Genomic DNA, 20536 nt, shown 5'->3' with positions numbered 1-20536 from the left:
GGAATAAAACAGTAAAATTCCTTCTTGAGGGTAGGATGTTGCCAGGGGCTGAAGGGCATTTCACAGCTTTCACTGTGCCAGCATCCGGGCCGTGGCACAATCCAGTGCAAAGCTGGACCAGCAGAAGAAAAAAGGGGGTGTTTGGGTAAGAAGGATAGTTGGTGAGTTCATGGGACTTAATGATAAGTGTTGGAGGTAGGGCGAGGAAGAGGAGGTGGCCATCCTCCACCCTCCCACAGTCAGCTCACTGGGGTCTCTGGAGCTGCAGCCTGGCATGCCTCCTGCTGCAGGAGCTGGGACCCTTCATTGCACCTTCAAGCTTTTTGATTTAAAACAGTCAGAAATGTTATATGTATGCTAGCATGGATCAGTCTCTTCCTATTCTTTTTTTTTTAAGCTTTCAGCTTTTTAAGTTTTCTTCCTCTCCAGCAGTATAGGCACTTGGAAGCGTGGGCGTAAGCAGAAAGCTGAGTGCAGGTTAGGTCAGTATTCCGGTTTTGCACCTTGCAAAGTTGTGCTTCAACGTATGACAGCGTGTAGGCTTTTCAGAGCAAAGATGTGTTTTCAGTAGTGTAGCAAATACTGAATTTATTGTATCGCGTCCGTGGTGTGAGACAGCCTGTGCAATGTCTCGAGATCAGCCTGCCATGAAGGTGCTGCTACTGAAGCCAGGTGATGCTAAGCCCTGACTTCTTTACGCTCTCTCAGGCTGAGCCTCTCGAGTACCCGAAAGATTTTTTTTTTTTGTCTTCAGTGGGAAACAAGCAGCCACGTCTGTGCTGTTTTTACACATGTAGCTGTCAGTGTTGGTGTAAAACGGTTGGTTGTTGGTATGTGTCATAAATACCGTTGGTTACCAAAATTAGTGCCTTGCCTCCTGCTTCTTAAAAATAATGGGACGTTGTGTTTGTCTGGCAGCTCGGGGGCATCTGGTGCTGCCAGAGCAATCTGTCTGCTGAGATGCTATGCAGACAATGCCCTGTCCAGAGCAAGTTTTGAAAATATTGCCTAATAAGCTTTAAAACAACTTCAACAGCAGGTGTATAGGAAAAAGGATGGAAGGAGACTTTGGAAATGTATTTCTCTTCCTGACTGCTTAGAAAATAAAAAGTTACAAATGTGGGTTCAGTCTATTCTTAAATTTGGAGGGCAACCCAAAGCAGGAAGAGCTGGATGCTAAGTCTGAAGTGGTATGAACTGGTTTTATGGACCTGTAAATACTTCAAATCCATTTTTTACTGAAATTATGGTGGTGGTTATTCCTTTGTGCTGTACAGCATGACAGTGTTAATCTAGTGATCTGTTGTAGTTCTGTTTTTTTTAACTACTGGCTTTAAAAGCAGAGCTATTTTAGTAGTTTCACTAAACTTTTCCCACAATCATATTTGCTGTTCCATTGGGATGTTGATATCAAATTGTAACGGGAAGGCATGGCTCAGTGACAGCTTTTAACAGACCTCTTCATGCAAATCTGCTTTTCCCCCTATGTAAATGTTAAGGGGAAGTATAGTAGATATGTAAGCTGTTAAATAGGAACTAACTGGATTTTCTGGCTTTATAAGGCTTATATGCGCTATTTGACATTTGTACATCCAAAGGTGAATTGTTTGAACGGGTAGGTTGAATGAGTTGAGTTGAGTTAGAACCTGGCTCCTAGTTTGACAAAGCATTTGGGGTAGTGACTCATGGAGCTGAGAAAACTGGCAGCTTTCTTATGCTGTTGAAGTCAAGGTGCTCCCTTCTGCTCCCCCAAGACCTTGGGCTGTGTCTGAGAGCTGATCTGGGCGCACAGGACAGCCAGCCCTGGAGGGGACACAGCAGAAGTCAGGAAGGGGTTATGTGCTTAGCCCCCAGCTTCACGGGGAAAGTGCTCCCATTACCTGTGAGGTCCTTTTTGATTGCTGGGGGACCACTGGTGAGTAGACCAAACATTGCCTATCTTGTCATTGCTCAGATAAAATATTGTGGCTTCTGAATAGGTTTTGATGTTGTTTTTTGTGTGTTTATTTACTAACCAAAACATACAGGTAATGTCTATATATTGTCATGACAAGCAATTTTTTTAACTATTACCAGTTGAATCAAAACTGATACTTCTGCAGATAGTATAACCTTAACTTACACTGAATGGTTGTGTTGTTTGATTAATAGCCTCCATTTTAATTTATTTTTAAAATACATTCTAACAGCATTAATAGTAATAAAAACATGTATTCATGTAGCTCTTTCTTCTAGAAATGACTGCTGTTACTGCAGGCAACGTTAACTTCAAATGGGACCCAAAAAGCTTAGAGATAAGAACACTGGCGGTTGAAAGACTACTTGAGCCTCTTGTTACACAGGTAAGAAAAAAAAAGGGGGGGGATGGGACCTACTTAAGGATGATTACCTGTTTTGATGTGTTATTTCAATTAAGTAACTTTCAAAGCTTAAATTCCAGAAGTAAAAACACTACAAAGCTAAAGATGGGAAAAAGTGTACAAGTAACAACTCTGTTCCATTTTATTGTTACAGAGTTACTGGGCATGAGTCTAGAAAGACTCTGCTTCCACAGCACCTGATAAGATCTATTTCAATTAGAAATGCCAAAATGCATGTTAGTAACTAATGTTCCATCGCTGCTGTGCTGTTTCTCACCTGTATTTTGGGTGGTATGCTGCTTACTTGTTGAGTCTTTAAAAAGCTGTGCTATGTATCATTTAGAAACTGGTATTTGGGAATGACAGAAGACCCTTGCGGCAAAGCCCTTAGTGCTTGCCAGAAGTAGGGTCTCATATATTCTTCCTTTGAGACTACCTATGTCTAGAGGTCCCTTTGGAAGGAGGCTCAGGTAAATGGTGAAATGTGTGGTGGGGGATGTTTGCAACCTGTCTGGAGCAGCCTTGTTTTGTAAATAGATTACTGACCCCTCCTAACCGAGTTCTGCCTGAGAAGTATGCTTTTATGGCATTAGTTACTGTTTCAGGATATCTTTTACAAGATATGCATGCTTGCTTTTTAGTTTCTGCCTATGCTTTATGGTGGATTTGTGAATAAAAGCTTATTTCTGTGTGGTGTATATTGCCCGGTGAAATGTACTGAAGAATATAGGAAAGCTAGAGCAAGTCTTGTAAGTGTAAGCTACACGTATTGGGCATTTTGAAGATTCCTGGAAGAGTCGTTCTGGGAGGTCTGGAAGAGAAGATGAACTAGAGACAGTTAACTTGTCGTCTTTAGATTGTTTTCCTGAAATACAGAATTTTTATAGTGACAGTATGAGCTGGACACAACTCCTGCTAAGCACAAACTGCAACAATCAAGTTCTGTTTCCAGTATTAATATCCCTTTAATTGCCAAGCTGCCATCTGTACCTGCCATTTAGGTACTCAGATACTCAGATGGGCAGTTAGATTACCTACTACATAGCTTTTCGGCCAGAGTTACTGATGAAGTCTTTCCTTAACAGAAACTCTTCTAATCTGGCAAATTTAACAGAGCAAAGTTGTTTATAGGACCTTTTTGTCCAAGTTCAGTGTCCGTAACTTATTTCTCAAGTAGCGCAATAGGCTGTACTTGCAAGCCAAAATTTTGTGAATGATGTGACTGGCAAAATACAGAGAGGAAAGCGGAGTAAGTTACCTTGTTACAACTAGTTCATTTTTTGTAGTACATGATGAACTGAGATGACCCAATACAAATGCTCTCCATTAACCGACAGTGATATTTCCAACTGATGGCTTTCCCTCTCCGAATCAACCTACTGAAAAGATGGATTCAGCTCTGACGACCGTTATGTCAGCAGTCCTTGGGCATTCCAGAGTAGTAATATTTTTACTGTTGTAATTTAATGTCCCTCTGAAGTAGCTTTGTATGCATTTTCCTAGAATTAACAAAAAAGGGGGGTGGGGGAAGGCAACTGGAAAAGTGTGTGTGGCATCTATATGCATTTGATTGAAGGGGATGGATCCTGATCCTGAGCTAACAGAGTACCTGGTGGTCATCTGGCTGCTGGTGACCAGCTCCTAGCAGGGTTTCAATCTAAAACGTAAAACTTGAAAATATTTGTTGATTGCAGGAGGGTTGTGAGAGTTCAGTTTTTGTTGTTTTAGGGAAATAATGAGCTCTAGGAAGTCCTTTGCTCTGCATTTAGTCCTTCGGCTGTAGTACTGTTTTGGACCAAAAAGATACTGTGCTGCTAGATTTCTGTAGATAATGGCTTCAACCTTGTTTTGCGTCTTTTATGCCTGGAAAGCTATCCCAAACTAATTATCCCCAACTTGTTTTCTTTTTATGTGGTGCCAAATAGCTCCGGCCTGTTACTGAGATTGCAGTTTATCAAAAATACAACTAGATCTCAAAAATCAAATTTTCAGGGCTGCTGCTAAAAAAAAAATCTCTAAGCAGTTTAGCTGAATTTATAATGCTTATCTAAGGAATCAAGAATCATGGTAATGTTTAAAGAGATGTGATTAAACACCTGGAGCTGGCAATAGTGCAGGTACTAATGGTATGCTGTCTAGAAAAAAATACATGTGGTCTTGCTGTCAAATTGATTACAGTTATAATTGGTTTCATGTTTTTTTTTGTTTTTTCCCCCTCCATCTATGCCTTTAGGTAACAACACTGGTTAACACTAGCAACAAGGGCCCCTCTAATAAAAAGCGAGGACGTTCTAAAAAGGCCCATGTTTTGGCTGCTTCAGTTGAACAAGCAACAGAGAATTTCCTGGAGAAAGGAGACAAAATTGCAAAAGAGAGCCAGTTCCTTAAAGAAGAGCTGGTAGCAGCTGTGGAAGATGTTCGTAAGCAAGGTAAGAGCTATGTATCCGATAAGCTTGTAAAACGTTTTCAGAGTAAGTAGAACTGTTCCCATTTCTCTTTTTGCTGTTATTTCTAATGACTCTGTGGCTCTCCACTTGCATAGATTCTTGGCCTGCCTGGCTGGCTAGCTTGAGGAATAGTACGAACTGGGCAGATCATATTGGATGTCCCAAGTAGAGCTTGAGAAGAGAAGCAGAAGGGCTGATTCTTTGAAGAGCATTTAAAACTTTAGGCTAAAAAGTAAACTCCCCACCCACCTTATAAATGTTATGGAACTGCATCTCAAATATGTCAATATTTCTCAATATTTGAATGTATACAGAACAGCATTGTAGGAGGAAGAGCTGAGTGTTGACTTGACAGAGCTGGGTGTCTCAAATATGCAAAATGTAAACAGCAACAAATGGAATGTGAGGACCTTGATTAAATATTCCAGGCTTCCTCACCCACAGCTAGTGTTGTTTTTTTTTTTAAAATAATTTTCTCTTTTACTTTCTTGGAGAAGATTTGCAAGAAAAGCCTATGGAGCTGGCTTACTCTAAAATATGCACTAGTAAATATTGTTGCTCATAAATCATTTATCACTCTTCTAGTCATGAGCCTTTTCTATGCTTCAGTGAAATCCAGTCAACTGGTGTTAATGGTGGTGGCTGCTGCTGCTGCAAAAAAAGGAAAACTAATTAGCATTAATTGCTTGTTTGTAGCTGAAGTTGCACAGTGATGAAATATTAGTTGAAAATGGTTCTAAGTTCCGGACAAGCCTGGTTGACAGACCAAAGAAAGATCAACATAAGAAGGATGCAATGTAAGGGGCTAATTGAGTTTGCTTAATTTAACAACAACAAACAATAGCAAAAGAGACCCCTTTGTCTTGAAGCCTTTAATTCTTGGTCCCTGCTTGATTGCTGCTCAGAATTGAGAGTCAGAGCTCATCTGTAAGTACCTTCAAATGACTCTTCGTGATATTAGTGAGCAAGGGAGCTGTACTCAGTCCTGGGGATTGAGAAGTCCCATTAGCCGAATTTGCAGTTACATATTACAGTGAGAAGCTGATAGGAAGGAGAGACTGATATAAAAACCTTCAGGATGACCCTTTTGCTTGTTTCTTGGTTAGTCCTTGATTTTGGGACTACGCATAGACTTGATGCCAAAACCTTCCTGCTCTGTTGATCTTTGATATTGGCTGTGGAGTTCATAGCTCAGAGGTGCTGGAGTGAAATAACTATCTGCCGTAATGTCATTTCACTTCTTCCTCCCTTTTTACTGTCTGCAGCTTGTGTGAGATCTGGTGTAGACAACGGTTAGCTGTATCTGTTTTCTTGAAGCTGACTGGATGATTAGACTTGCGTGATTCACCTGAATGCGACCGGTGCCCACCGCTGTTTGTGGGGTTGCAGTTGCAGCAGGGCTGGCCTGTTGCGGCAGCACCACCGGGGAAAAAGCCTGTGTGCCCTGTCACGGTGCCAGCGTTCGGTCAGGTTTAGCAGAGCAGCTCTTCATAAGGAAATTAAAAACCGAACAAACCTGTGAGGAAATTAAAAGCAAATGGTGAAAAATGAGATAAAACAGAGGGAAGGCCTATTGCTGTGTGCCCAGGGAAGGACTGCGGTTCTCAGTAGTGCTAGTAACAGCAAGGAGATACAGACGTCCGACATACATGTTCATACACAGTCCATCCACTTCAGAAGTGTTTCCAGTGTAGTGGTTCAGAGAGGGGTCAGCAAAACTGCTGTCATGGACTTCCGGAGGGCAGACTTTGGCCTGTTCAGGTCACTGGTTGAGAGAGTCCCTTGAGAGACAGTCCTGAAGGACAGAGGTGTCCAGGAAGGCTGGACAGTCTTCAAGAAGGAAATCTTAAAGGTGCAGGAGCAGGCAGTCCCCATGTGCTGTAAGAAGAGCTGGCGGGGAAGGCAACCGGCCTGGCTGAACAGGGAGATTTTGCTGGGACTCAGGGAAAAGAGGAGAGTTTATCACCTCTGGAAGAAGGGGCAGGCAACTCACGAAGAGTACAAGGATCTCGTTAGGTCAAGCAGGGACAAAATTAGAAAGGCAAAAGCCCAGCTAGAGCTCAGTCTGGCCACAGTTGTAAAGGATAATAAAAAATGTTTTTACAAATATATTAACAACAAAAAGGGAGGCAAGGAGAATCTCCATCCCTTACTGGATATGGTGGGGAACATTGTCTCCAAGGACGAGGACAAGGCTGAGGTACTTAATGCCTTCTTTGCCTCAGTCTTTAATAAGCCAGTCCAGGTATCCACAGGGTATTCAGCCCCCTGAGCTGGAAGATGAGGATGGAGAGCACAACCCCCCCATAATCCAGGAGGAAGCAGTTAAGGACCTGTTAAGCCACCTGGACACCCACAAGTCTATGGTGCCTGATGGGATCCACCCAAGAGTACTGAGGGAGCTGGCGAAGGAGCTTGCCAAGCCACTCTCCATCATTTATCAGCAGTCGTGGTTAACAGGGGAGGTCCCAGAAGACTGGAGGCTTGCCAATGTGATGCCCGTCTACAAGAAAGGCCGGAAGGAGGATCCTGGGAGCTACAGGCCTGTCAGCCTGACCGCCGTACCAGGGAAGATCATGGAGTGGTTGGTTTTGAGAGTGCTCACAGGGCATCTGCAGGACAACCAAGGGATCAGGCCCAGCCAGCATGGGTTCATGAAAGGCAGGTCCTGCTTGACCAACCTGATCTCCGTCTATGACCAGGTGACCCGCCTAGTGGATGAGGGAAAGACTGTGGATGTTGTCTGTCTACCTGGACTTTAGTAAAGCCTTTGACAGCGTCTCCCACAGCATTCTCCTGGAGAAACTGGCGGCTCGTGGCTTAGACAGGTTTACTCTTCACTGGGTGAGGAACTGGCTGGATGGCCAAGCCCAGAGAGTTGTGACGAATGGTGTTAAATCTGGCTGGCGGCCGGTCACAAGCGGTGTTCCCCAGGGCTCGGTTCTGGGGCCGGTCTTGTTCAATATCTTTATAGATGATCTGGATGAGGGGATCAAGTGCTCCCTCAGTAAGTTTGCAGATGACACCAAGTTGGGTGGGAGTGTTGATCTGCTGGAGGGTAGGAGGGCTCTGCAGAGGGATCTGGACAGGCTGGGTCGATGGGCAGAGGTCAACTGTATGAGGTTTAATAAGGCCAAGTGCAGGGTCCTGCACTTTGGCCACAACAACCCCATGCAACACTACAGGCTTGGGGAGGAGTGGCTGGAGAGCTGCCCAGTGGAAAGGGACCTGGGGGTACTGGTTGACAGCCGGCTGAACATGAGCCGGCAGTGTGCCCAGGTGGCCAAGAAGGCCAACAGCGTCCTGGCCTGTATCGGAAATAGTGTGGCCAGCAGGAGTAGGGAAGTGATTGTGCCCCTGTACTCGGCACTGGTGAGGCCGCACCTTGAATACTGTGTTCAGTTTTGGGCCCCTCACTACAAGAATGGGTGTTGAGGTGCTGGAGCGTGTCCAGAGAAGGGCAATGAAGCTGGTGAGGGGTCTGGAGCACAAGTCTTATGAGGAGCAGCTGAGGGAACTGGGGTTGTTTAGTCTGGAGAAGAGGAGGCCTTATCGCTCTCTCCAACTACCTGAAAGGGGGTTGTGGCGACGAGGGTGTTGGTCTCTTCTCCCAAGTAACTAGTGATAGGACAAGAGGAAATGGCCTCAAGTTGCGCCAGGGGAGGTTTAGATTGGATATTAGGAAAAATTTCTTCACCGAGAGGGTGGTCAGGCATTGGAACAGGCTGCCCAGGGAGGTGGTGGGGTCACCATCTCTGGAGGTGTTCAAAAAACGTGTGGATGTGGCACTTCAGGACATGGTTTAGGGGACATGGTGGCGCTGGATTAATGGTTGGACTTGATGATCTTGAAGGTCCTTTCCAACCTTAGTGATTCTGTGATTCTGTAGACTAGTTAAACTAACGAACTGGAGAAATGAGGCGAGTGTAATACAAAGCCTGTGTGTGTGCGCGTAGCAAAACTTCCAGGTGTTGGTGCCTTTATCTACCTTCTGCAGCGAGGGGCAAAAGGGGAGAGGAAAATCTGGGTGTCTTGGTCAGGAGTAGGGTGATCATGAACTGGCAGCATCTGTGTGTCTTGACGGCAGCAGTGGGATTATAGATGAATAGCGCAATTTATCTTCAGCAGAAGATGGGAAAATAGAATTAATAATGCCTCTATTTAGAGTAGGGAGCGGTTTAGTTACCATAATAAAAAAAGATGAATGAATGTAGACAGAGGTTATGAAGATGATTAGGACAATAGATAACTTGTCTCATCAGAGAAAATTAAAATTTTTTTTAGCCTAGCCAGAAGATTATTGAGAGGGTACATGTTTTTAGTGAGCACACTTGTTCATAAAATCTCATTTGTTGGGGGTAAAAACAAAGAAGTGAAAAGAGCTATTTAGAATGAATGATAGTATGGTTATACACTAAATCAAAGTGGATCTTGAAAGTCTTCCTGCTTTTTACAATGGAAGTATAAATTACAACTTGCTTTAAACATTAAACAAGTTCGTGAAATATCCTAAAGTAAGATTCCTGGCCCTTTAAAGCTTTGGAGTGTTGACTTCTTTTATTTTTAGAGTTTCATTATTTTAAAATTTTGAACAGAATAGGTAAAGACAAAGAACCAAAGTGTTTTTCAGAATAGATCATGCTGTGGTTCTTTAGGAAGTATTGAAGACTGATTGTACCTTGAAACTGTTAGCTCTTCTGGTGCTGTTAGGAGGTGTTTTGGAACTGAACCAGTTTTTTACCCAGGTGCTTGGCTCAGGGGTCAAGAAGGAGATTTCTTTCGGGTCAGACTGACCAGGCTATTCCTGTTTTCCTGGAGTACTGATGACCATAATTCACTGCCTCTACATATCTGTATGTTAGTGTGAGGATCCAGGGTATTAGCTATGCTCTTACTATTGTGTTTCTTCCTATGGTAATTTTATATAAAAGACCAAAAGGTTTAAGTTTGAGGTAAGAGAATGGACAAATGGTCTTGTGAATCCTCTGGACTTTGATCATGTTTCATGGTTGCAAATGCAGAGGAGTGAACCTACTGATTCAGCATGGTGTCTTTCCGCCCTGTGTTTCTGAGCGAAGCTTTCTCTAAAACTGAACAGTGAGGAAAAGTTATTAAAGGGTAAAATGTTTTTTCAACTGTACTTCACACAAGATGCATGGCTTAAAGCTTTCCAAGGAACAGAAGGAGGCCAGTTGCAGAATAACTTGAAGTTAAACACTGAATTCTTCTTGGAAAACTCAACTTTAAAATTCTGTTGTGACCAGTTAGCTTAATTTCTTGGAAGGGTGCAAAGAGTCCTCAGTTGTTTTCCTGCAAAAAATGTTTTAGGAGTATACTACTTGTGGTAGAAGTAATCCTCCAGCCAAGGACTCTAGATCTTTAAAAATCCATAACCTAAGGGAGCTCTGAGATGGCTCTTGGCACCTGTAGGGGGAGTGTTGTAGGCAAAATATAGATTTAATTGAAGACGAGATTAAGGAATTAACAGAAGCTTTCATTGCCATAAGTATCAACTCCCATGTTGATATAGTGAAAGTTGATACGAGGCCTTGTCCTTTATAGTAGAAAGCAAGGGCAGCCTGTTGTGACACTCATGGTGGACATTGAAGGTGTCATTAGTAGTAAGATAGGACTTCAGTACCCAGAATAGTAGAGTCTTGAAACTCTGATTTCTTGCTTGCCTTCATTTGGTGGGGAATAGGCAACTGCCAGAGACCAGTGATAGGGTGTTATAAGCAGGTAGAGGTATGGCCTGGTGGCACACTTGGTGTTTCTAATACTGCTGGCAAAGCAGCCTAGAGACGAGCTTTGGACTGGAACGTGCTGAAGGGTACAAGGTGATGTGTGGGCATGAATTTCTAGCTTGGGGGGAAAAAGTAGTGGTGTTTGTGTGTGTCCTAGGTCTTCCCTGCCTTGCCTGTCTTCTCTGCCGCTTTCCCGTCAGTGTTTGTATAAAGCAAGCCCTCTCTGTCATGGTCGTCATGTACCACGCTGCTGAGGAGGATTAATAGTGCTGCCTGAAAGTGCTGTCAGACCCCGTGGGCATGGTGGGAATGAGACTAGAAAATGGTAATTTTCTTTTGATGGACTAAAATCTTACTATTTCTGAAATGGGCTTTGTTCCATTAGATTTAATTGAATTCTTAGTGCTTTATTGACAAGATCATAGTATGGGTACTGTTGCCTTTTCTTTTCTTGACTCTTTTATTATCTTTCCCTTGTAATATCTAGTGAAAATCTAAGGTTATATTGGAAAAACAGATTACTCATGTAAAAATTTGTACCAGCTGTATAATCTGAGTCTCATAGTCTGACTCTTCTGCACTGTATTTCTTTTAACTCTTGAAATCCTGCTTTCAAACTTGCTGTGTTACCTCTGGTTCAAATTTGAAAATGAGAAGATTATGCCAGATCCAATTTGACCTGCTAATGCATACGTGTAATGCAGTAACTGCATATTTAGGCTAAGGCAGAGTTCCCTTTTACCCTTTGAATCTAGCTAAAACAACTACCCCATGTTGGTTTTTCTTTGTAAAAGAAGTCTGAAAGCCAGCTTTCTTTAATCTGCAGGAAAAAAATAGATATATGCAACGACTTTTAAATATAATCTTCCTCTAATTCTGGGAAGCTGGTTATCTTTTGACACACTGACAAGCTGTTTGAAACTCTCTAAATCTTTTAAAGTCTCTTGTTAGAATAAAAAGGAATAGCATTTTATTTCAGGACTGGCTTGTAAGGTTGCAATTTGAGAGATGGGTGGAATATAATTTTGGTTTTTAATCTTGTTAGCAATGTCTGGGATTCAGATGAAGTGAGTGACCACTTTTTAAGTTGTTTTAAATAGGAAATAAGTGAAAACAACATTCCCTTCTTTTGGGAGTTGGAAATGTGGGAATTTTACATGTAAGTAAATAAGGGAGAAAATACTTGCAGTGAATTTTGGTTCTGGCATATATCCTTAAATCCTGAGGTTGTTAATAGATTTCATACTTGTGGTAGTGACATTAATTTTACTGTTATTAGCCTTTTCCAGAAGGAATAAAGAAAGGGTCATGTCAGCTATGTAGGGGTTTTATAATCTCATGGCTGGTTGCAGTTTTTCAGCATTGGAGATGCATCGTCATTCACCCATCTGGAAATCCCAGGCTCTTAACACTTCTTAAAATAATGAGTTGTGTTCCTCAAAAAGTTGGGTAAGGGATAGCTTTAGATTGATATTTATAGCTGGTCTGTACTTGGACAGAAGCTTTTTTCATATGTCACAGTACAGAAGTAGTATATTTTTTTATCTTAAAATGTTGTATGCTACTCCTTGTCATATTATTTAAGATGATGGAAGGGTGTTACATAGGAGGGAGCATTTGAACAAATTGAGTATCTTGATGTAGTTGCTTGCACAGGCTGGCAGCTGTGTTTGGGCTGTATTTAGCTATAAAGGTGTGGAGTGCTTGGGTGCTAGAAACTCTTCCAGGGTAAGATATTAATTGCTTAATGGTAAGTATGTGGATGGTTAACCCCAGGTTCTCCAGTCATAGGTCATTTGAGTAGTTAAAAAAAAAAGTCCTTAAAATTTAAATGCTTCCCATAGTGGGGATCTGCTGCACTGGTTGCCTAGCCATGGTGGCAGGCAGGCCGGCGGCAGGATGATGCCACTGCCTCATCTTGAGATTTTGGTGCAAATCTCACCCAGCCCCATTTGGTGTGGGCTTGGTGGGAGTCACTGTCAGCTTTCACTTGTGAAGTACTTTCTGAGGTTCTTGTCTGAAGGCGTGCTATTTTTTTGTTCTGTCATTTGGCCACATGGACACTTCTTCATACAGGTTTGGGAAGCCTCTGACACAGCAGTTAGTTATAACACAGTTTGCCTGCTTTCTGGTCATCTCCAGCTGCCTGCAAATTTTTGGCCTCCAGTAATTAGCGTTCTCTAAACTGAATCCTAGCTGTTCACCAAATGTTTCTGAAATGCGAAGAGATCCAAGAATAATAATGTGGATTCTAAAACTTGCTGCTGTGTAGGAACTGCGGTACTGGAAGCAAAATGCTACCCCAGAAACAGGGGGGGTAGAAATCCAAAATTTACTCCTCTCGCTATATGCAGACATCCCTTTTTATGCTTTCCGAATGCCTTCTGGAGGAATTTCTCTAGCTGTGTAAAGTGGCCTTTGCTTTTCATAGCTAACCAATTGCATTGTTACCATCTGAAACCTAAATTCTTTCCTCCTGCACCAGATGCAGACCCACAGGCTATGAAATGTTGAAGCATTTAACTAAGCGGTGCCTTGCTTTGAATGCAAACCGGGGCATATCCAGCCAGGTCATCGCTCCGAGTTGTTTACAGTCCCATGAGCTGTGGTGTTTCCTTGTGTGTTTACAGTCCTTTCTGCTGCTTTCTGCTTAACTCCTACACGCACACAAATCAAAGCCTTTGCTTAAGCTTTGAAAGCATTGCAGTTTACGAAATAACTGCAGTCCTGCGTGGAATAGCAAAGGCGTGCTTGAATTTGCCTCTCCAGAGGACTCTGGCATGTTAAAACGCCTGTATAGCTGGAAGTGAGGACCAAAGTGTTATTTCCCAGCCCTTCCTCCCCACGCAAGCCCCTCTTACCAGATACCATGTGGTAACCATACTTAGAGGTAGCTACATGTAATCTTAATTGCTGGCTGTATTTAAGCAAATACATTTTGTTTTCAACACTTAGGTTGGCTTGCCCAGGAATCCTTACAGCCCCTCAAGAAATGGGGCTATGTGGTGTTAAAGTCAGACCATCTTCTCCCCTTGTGCAGGTGACTTGATGAAGAGCGCTTCGGGGGAGTTTGCGGATGACCCCTGCTCCTCTGTGAAACGAGGGAACATGGTCCGTGCGGCGCGCGCCCTTCTCTCCGCCGTTACTCGACTGCTGATTTTGGCTGACATGGCAGACGTCTACAAGCTGCTTGTTCAGCTTAAAGTAGTAAGTGTGGTTCTTTGCTGCGATTCACTTTGCTGTGCCTGGCACACCAGGCGTGCTCTGTCAAGTGGCTTTGTTTCATGTGTGTGTGCTGACCCCGGTGGGCGCTGTCAGCAGCTTGCTTCTGGAGCAGGGAGGTTTTTAGGGTTTTTCCTCTGAGCAAAGTGTGTGCGCTGAATGTTTGTCACTTCTTTTTACCCTCATTGTCAGTAGCTTTTGACATTGTGTTGCACTTTACTCTGAACTGTTAGTATTGAAACTAAACACACTATGGTCTGCAACTGCAGGTGATAACCAGCTTTTTTTAATCTTAAAGAAATAATTTGGCTTTCTTATAACCAGTACTCCCCTGTAGCTACTAGGAATGAGTCTCTTCTTTAGACTAAATAAAATGAATGTAGAATATTTGAGGAAGCCTTTTCTTCCCACAAGCAAGAGGGTGTGTGGGTGGCTTGTACAGAATTTGAAATGAAATGAAAAATGAAATTTTGTGTCAGGGCTTTGAGGACTCTCCTCGTGCCCTTCAGTGGCCACTGCTGCAGCTGTGCCAGGCCCTGGGCTCCTTCATACTCTGTCAAATGCCTGTACTTGGCTGTCTCTGGTAGCTGGTGACTACGAAGTAGTAGCTAAGCATTGAGTACTGCTAGCCTTTGAAGTCTCTCTCCCCAAAAAATAAAAGGGAGCAGGGGAAGATTGCTTTCTGTCTGCTACGAAGAACATTCAGAATTACTTTGTGAACTGTGGACTGTATTACTTGAAAAAAAATATGTGAATATATATTCCTTTAGGTGGAAGAAGGTATCTTGAAACTAAGAAACGCTGGCACAGAGCAGGATTTAGGTATCCAGTACAAAGCCCTCAAACCAGAAGTGGACAAGCTTAACATAATGGCAGCCAAAAGACAACAGGTATAGTCATGGCAGCTCTTTCTTCTGTATATTGTTTCTTCTTTTTCTTTTTCAAAATAAGAAAATAAGGCAGCCTTGCTGTTCTTGGACAGTACCCATTGCTGCTAATAGTGGGGGTTTTTTTGTTTTATTTCACTTTTGTTGCTGAAGTACTTTGTGTGGCACTCTGCCATGTTTAGGAAACTTGAGCTTGCCTGCTGAGCAGAAAGACTGCTCAGCTGTAGTGTACTGCTTCTCATGGAATTTGTTCTAGTAGCATTTGTTGAAGTTAATGCTTTAGTGCCTTAATGAAATGCCGCTTCCCAAGGCTTGCGCTTCCCACTTTGAAGCAGTACAGGGTTAGGGTTAGGAAAGAGAATGGAGATGTGACTTGGTGCGTGGTGCACTTGCCACTAGACCATGCTGCTGTTGTGGTTTGCAAAGAGACTGGGCGTGCCCATTTAAACGGGGAGCGAAAGTCATGGCTGGGTACAGAATTAAAACTCTTTTCAGGAAAGCAAGTGGCGATGCTGGTTAGTCTTGCAATGAAATGCCTGGTTTAGAAGGGGTTTAAAATCCTGTATGTTATTTATGTGTTCTATGTTCAGATAGCTTGTACTTCACCTTAAATTGCATGTAAAATTTGTGTTGTTCAACAGCACTGTTGTGACTCACTTTTGTGTAGGTAAGCTTTCAAAAGAAAGCAGAGGTGTGGGCAGTCCCATTTTTCAGAAATAGTATAATTCTCGTAAGGCATTTTTTGTCTGTTTGCTGATATGTACAAACTAAAGCTGCTTATGCACCTCTGACACTGCTTGGTTTTTTGTACAGATTCATCTTTGAAAATAAACTGGCTATAGCCTAAAATGGATTGCCAGTTGGTTGTGTATCTAAAATCTGATTGCAGTAAATGGAAGTAGGGTTGTGATGGCAATGCAATAAATGTTCTTAAACTGCTTTGTGATGGATTGTTCTGCACTATGGGAAGTGGTTGTACAAAATCTGTAAATCTGTAAGCCTGCTTGGAGTGCCCTCCCTGCTTAGTGTGTATCTTAGAGGTCGCATATTACCCATTCATTTTGAAGAGTGTCAGATATTTTTTTTCCTTTTCTCAGTAAGGCAGTCCTTTTCTTCATTGTTAGATTTAAGTGGTAACCTGAAAATTATGATACTGCTAATAACTGTGTCCATTCTTCCTTTTATAAACTTACTGCTCATGCTGGACTCAGAAGCTTTACCTACTCCTAGTGTTTCTATTCAAAACAGGAGGTGATGGTGCTTTAGAGAATTGCATCAGTGAGAGTTTGGGAAAAGACATATGGACTTTACCGCTATTCTTAAATTAGCGGCAATTACAGTCATTGGATTAATTTCGTCTCATTGGAGATGAACAAGAAGTTGAATGAGATGATATACTTGTTCTTCTAAAATTAAGTACCTGAGTCTCTTGAGGAGAGTAAACTTCATCTTCTAGGTGTGATTAAAGAAAACATTCTGGTTTTGAGTCTTGGAGTTTAATTTGAAGAACATCTTGCTACTCATGTGGAAGTGCAAGACAAGATTGCAGGGGAAGCTTCTTGTTTCGTTGGTTAAAAATTAGCTTGGTTCTTAAGTTATCTAAAAATGTAGGGTATTCTGTTGTTATGATTTAGGTTTCTTTGTGATTTTTTTTTTTTTCAGATGTAATGCAAACTGGAAGGAGTGGGGAGAAAAATGTGTGCTTGCAATTTATGTATCCTCCTGATTTACAGGTGTTACCAGCTTTCAAAATGCTGGTCTTCTACTGTGGAGGGGAGCAAAAATCCAACTTCAGATTTTGAATTGTGGAGTTGTGAATTGCCCTACAGTAGTACTTCTCTTTTTTTTTTTTGTCTTTGTAAAGCTGTTGTGTTTTGAAATTAGTTGAGCTGTTAAGAATAGGGATATGCAGTCAGAAGATAGTTAGATTTGAGCATATTAGGCAAAGAACCTGCCTGTCTTTTAAAGATGCAGGGAGAGAGTGTATGCATGTTAAACATGGGGAATGTTCTCAAATGCTTTTTTTATTCGTTAATTGTCCTAACAGGAGTTGAAAGATGTGGGCCACCGTGATCAAATGGCAGCAGCCAGAGGAATTCTGCAGAAGAACGTTCCCATTCTCTATACGGCGTCCCAGGCCTGCCTGCAGCACCCTGATGTAGCTGCTTACAAAGCTAACAGGGACCTGATCTACAAACAACTTCAGCAGGCGGTCACGGGCATCTCAAATGCAGCTCAAGCAACTGCATCAGATGATGCTGCCCAGCAGCAGGGTGGAGGTGGAGAGCTGGCCTATGCTCTAAACAATTTTGATGTAAGTTTTGAACTCTTTTATGTTTAAAAAAAAAAGTAGTGGTGACTCCAACTCTTGTGTTTGTTCACCTGATTTAGTAACAACAGCTTGCTTTTATTTATACTGTCTGAAAAATCATTTTCTACTGAAATATACCAAGTCCCAGGTAAAGTAGGCTTTTTTAAACAGTCTTTTTCCAAACTAGGATTGATGGCATATAGAAAGTTATATATGCGGTTCTTGGTGATTGAAGGCTGTCAAATGAAACTATCTCTGAAATAGCAGTTAGCTTACTGCTATGTTAGATGTAAGCCCTTGGTTTATTTGAAATTGATTATTTCATAATATATTTATGTAATGTATTCTTGTAGGTGACAGAAATGACTTATTAAAAGTGAATAATGTATTTGGAATTGCCCAAACTACCTATTGAGAGGAACATGAAGTGGGAAGTTTAATATGATCTTTGGTTGGGAATGAAGTAATTTCACACTGATGTGTTGTACTGATCTGTCATATTCTTTATCTTGCATTTCTTGCATTCAGTAAGGTACTGAGGATAGCAGTGCATTTTTACTGAGAACACTTGCCTTTTGAAGCCAGTATTCTGTGTCTAAAACTGATTCAGCCTCTGAATTTTAAACACCTTGGCACTAACTTGCCTCTAAAACCTTATTTAGTATTGCAAAGCCGTGACGCAAAAGGTATTTAATACTTTCGTTTTTGCCAGATACTGCTCACCTCCTTCTTGCTCTTGGCACTCTTGTTCCTTCCCTACATTACTTTCTCTGCCACGTTTCTTCTACCAGGATAAAGTACTATTTGGGTTCTCCTTGTGCCCGGTGTGAAGCCTTTCTGTGTCATCTCTTGGGTAACAAGATATCATGGGTGTCTTGGTCTTTGTGACTACGATTACAGAGTCTGCTTTTCTTAAATTCCATCAGTTGTATGTTCATCTCTGTAAGTCTTAAGAGTGTGCCTCAGGCTAGCACCCAAGAGATTGCAGGTTTGAGCAGGTGTTGGTGGGAGGGGAAGGCAGGTCCTGTAACAGCACATGATGTTTAGGACTGACTTAGGTATGGAAAATTAAAGCAGCACTTCAGTTCAGGTTCATGGATTGGCTAATCTAGCTCAAACCATTTAATGTGATTTCTGATACATGGCCATATTTTACTAAATGAACTCTCTAAAATATGGCTGGAGACTTTTTTTGAGTGTTGCCGTTCACATGGAGCTTTTGAGCTTTTAGTTCTGCTTTGTGAGGCTCTAATAGCAGCAGGGCTTGTTCAGCAGGCCAGCTTCAGTGCGCGTTGTGTGTGATAACTTTGTCATCTCATTCCTGCCAAAGGAGACTGACAAAGCAAATGTGTTCAGGTTCTTGGCAGATGTTATCCCTGCACTTCATTCCCTGCTAATGTTTGCGTATTATTGTGCTCTTGTAATGGATGCTTTGAATACACACACCCCCAAACAGTCCGGTGTTTTTCTGTGATGGTAAAATATTAAATGACTACCAGAAGAGAACAAGATAATTATTATTTCTGGTTTTGATGGTGCAGTTCTGGAGCTGTAGCATACTACCATTGTATTATCCACACAGCTAGAAGTTTCAGGAAAAATGAGGAGTGTGTTGGAGAGCATGTGCCATGTTCTAATCCTGCTGCAAAGGCTGTGTGGTTACTCCATAGGGAGACAAAATGTGCTGACTGGTGGGAGAAGTAGGGGTTGTGGTGTTGCTGTTGAAGTTATCTGGTATACAAACTGATCAGAAAAAATGGCAAAAAAAAAGGCAAAAAATCCCATTTAAAAATAACTTTGGGGCTTCTCTTACAAAGACTTAGCTTAGACTCCCATCCTGCCCCAGTATTGGGAAGAAAACCCACCCAAACCCTAAACAAACCACAAAACCTTGAAATGGCCAAATATTTTTTCCTTAATAAATTGCAAACTTAAACTTGTTTAAACCACCTGAAAGTACTCAAAGGTGATAAATATTACACTGCTTCTTCCTGGTGAACTTCTGTGAGTAATGGTATTGGCCCCTTGAAAATCAGATTGTGTGCTGCTGTTTCAGCCTTAAGTCTCTCAGTATGAGCTGCGCTTACTAATACTCTTGTCAAGAGAAACCTGTGATAGTTTTCTGTCATGCACAGAAATCAATTTCTTCTGTTTGAAACGTTTGTGTTGATGTTTCACTTTAAGAATTTTTGAGAATACTGTTGTATTTAACTGTGTAGCAGTGAAGAGAAGAAAGACTGGATAAACTAGGACAACAGACAACTACATATAGGGCTAATTTTGGACGTTTGTTTTCCTTGGGTTTTTTTTGTTCATGATGGGATAATTATATCTGACAAGTTAACTAGTGAAGGCATGTCCAGATTGACATGTAGTTAAGAAGAGTTCTGTACTTTGAACTTTATTTGTGCTGGCACATTTGATTTTTGCCATTCATGTAATGAGGCTTCCTGTGGCCAAGTTTTGTTTAGCTGTCAAAGCAGCACAAGAAATGACTAGCAATGTAATCTGCTGGGGAACCTTTTAATAATTCTACAAAACTACTCATGAAAATCATCCTCAGTGCCAAAATTGTGTGTTGAGTATTTATGCCTCTTATGCCTGATCAGGGGTTTGCTGTAAACAATTGTCTTGATGACTTAACAGTAACTTACTGTTTGGTCTGATTACCAATTTTTAAAACCTTTATTTTACTAGAAACAAATTATTGTGGATCCATCGACCTTCAGCGAAGAACGTTTTAGGCCTTCCCTGGAAGAGCGCCTGGAGAGCATCATTAGCGGAGCAGCCCTGATGGCTGATTCATCCTGCACACGTGATGACCGACGGGAACGTATAGTTGCCGAGTGTAATGCAGTGCGACAGGCCTTGCAGGATCTACTTTCAGAATACATGGGGAATGTGAGTATCTTCTGTTCTGTTTGTTTAGTTTGTGAGGTTTTTTAACTCTATGTGATTATCTCAAATGTGGAATCAAAAGCTGTGTGTCTCGAAGCTGGTTTGTTCTGTCTCTGAACAGAATTTGAACAGTAACCAAGAGGCGGAATCAAACATACTTAAACCATCAATGATACTTACCTTAAAATTGATCTCTACTCTTCCAAGCAAGTATTATCATAAAGTGTTAACTCCTTGGCACTCTTTCTGTTGTATGACTTAATATTGGTTTGTGTAGAAATTCGATGGAATAAGTCTGTTTTTCCACCTCGATTTACGTAAGGTAACTTGGTTTATGGAAAAAGTAGTACTTTGCTTCTGTTGAAGCTTGGAAAGTTTAACTGTGTCGTCTTTCCATGTAAAGGCATAGATTCTCAGAATCGAGTTAATTACTGTTGCTACTCAATTTGAGTAGAGGTGATGTATGAAGTTAAATATTTTGTAAGAAATCCTGAGAACGGTCTGATGTAAGTATTGGACTCTGAGCAGTTTTTTTCCAGTGTTTAGGCATCTAATGTGCACACAGTATTTGAAGCCTGAGAATATTTCTATGGTTGGAATAAGTGTCATGTCATGCAGATGAGCTTCTGCATTTGAGGGCATTGTGATATAATATTGGACTTGCCTC

The 20536-nt window shown here is 41.8% G+C and overlaps 1 protein-coding gene across 3 annotated transcripts in view; it reads left to right on the top strand.

The window, feature by feature from the left end:
- Positions 1–2237: 2237 nt before the first annotated feature.
- CTNNA1 (catenin alpha 1) overlaps positions 2238–20536 on the top strand; it is a gene marked incomplete at both ends in the record, with an annotated part of 103776 nt that continues 85477 nt past the window's right edge. For all 3 annotated transcript variants that reach the window (XM_082006227.1, XM_082006225.1, XM_082006226.1), the window contains 6 exons: positions 2238–2342; positions 4594–4789; positions 13592–13758; positions 14544–14663; positions 16708–16974; positions 19669–19872. In XM_082006227.1, coding sequence (XP_081862353.1) covers positions 2238–2342; positions 4594–4789; positions 13592–13758; positions 14544–14663; positions 16708–16974; positions 19669–19872 — 1059 coding nt within the window. The remainder of the gene's footprint in view (positions 2343–4593; positions 4790–13591; positions 13759–14543; positions 14664–16707; positions 16975–19668; positions 19873–20536) is intronic.

This window comes from Phaethon aethereus (genome assembly GCF_964289735.1).
Source record: "Phaethon aethereus genome assembly, chromosome: 14".
NCBI classification, from domain to species: Eukaryota; Metazoa; Chordata; class Aves; order Phaethontiformes; family Phaethontidae; genus Phaethon; species Phaethon aethereus.
Note: the sequence above shows the minus strand (reverse complement) of the source record. Positions and strands in the feature narration are given on the sequence as shown.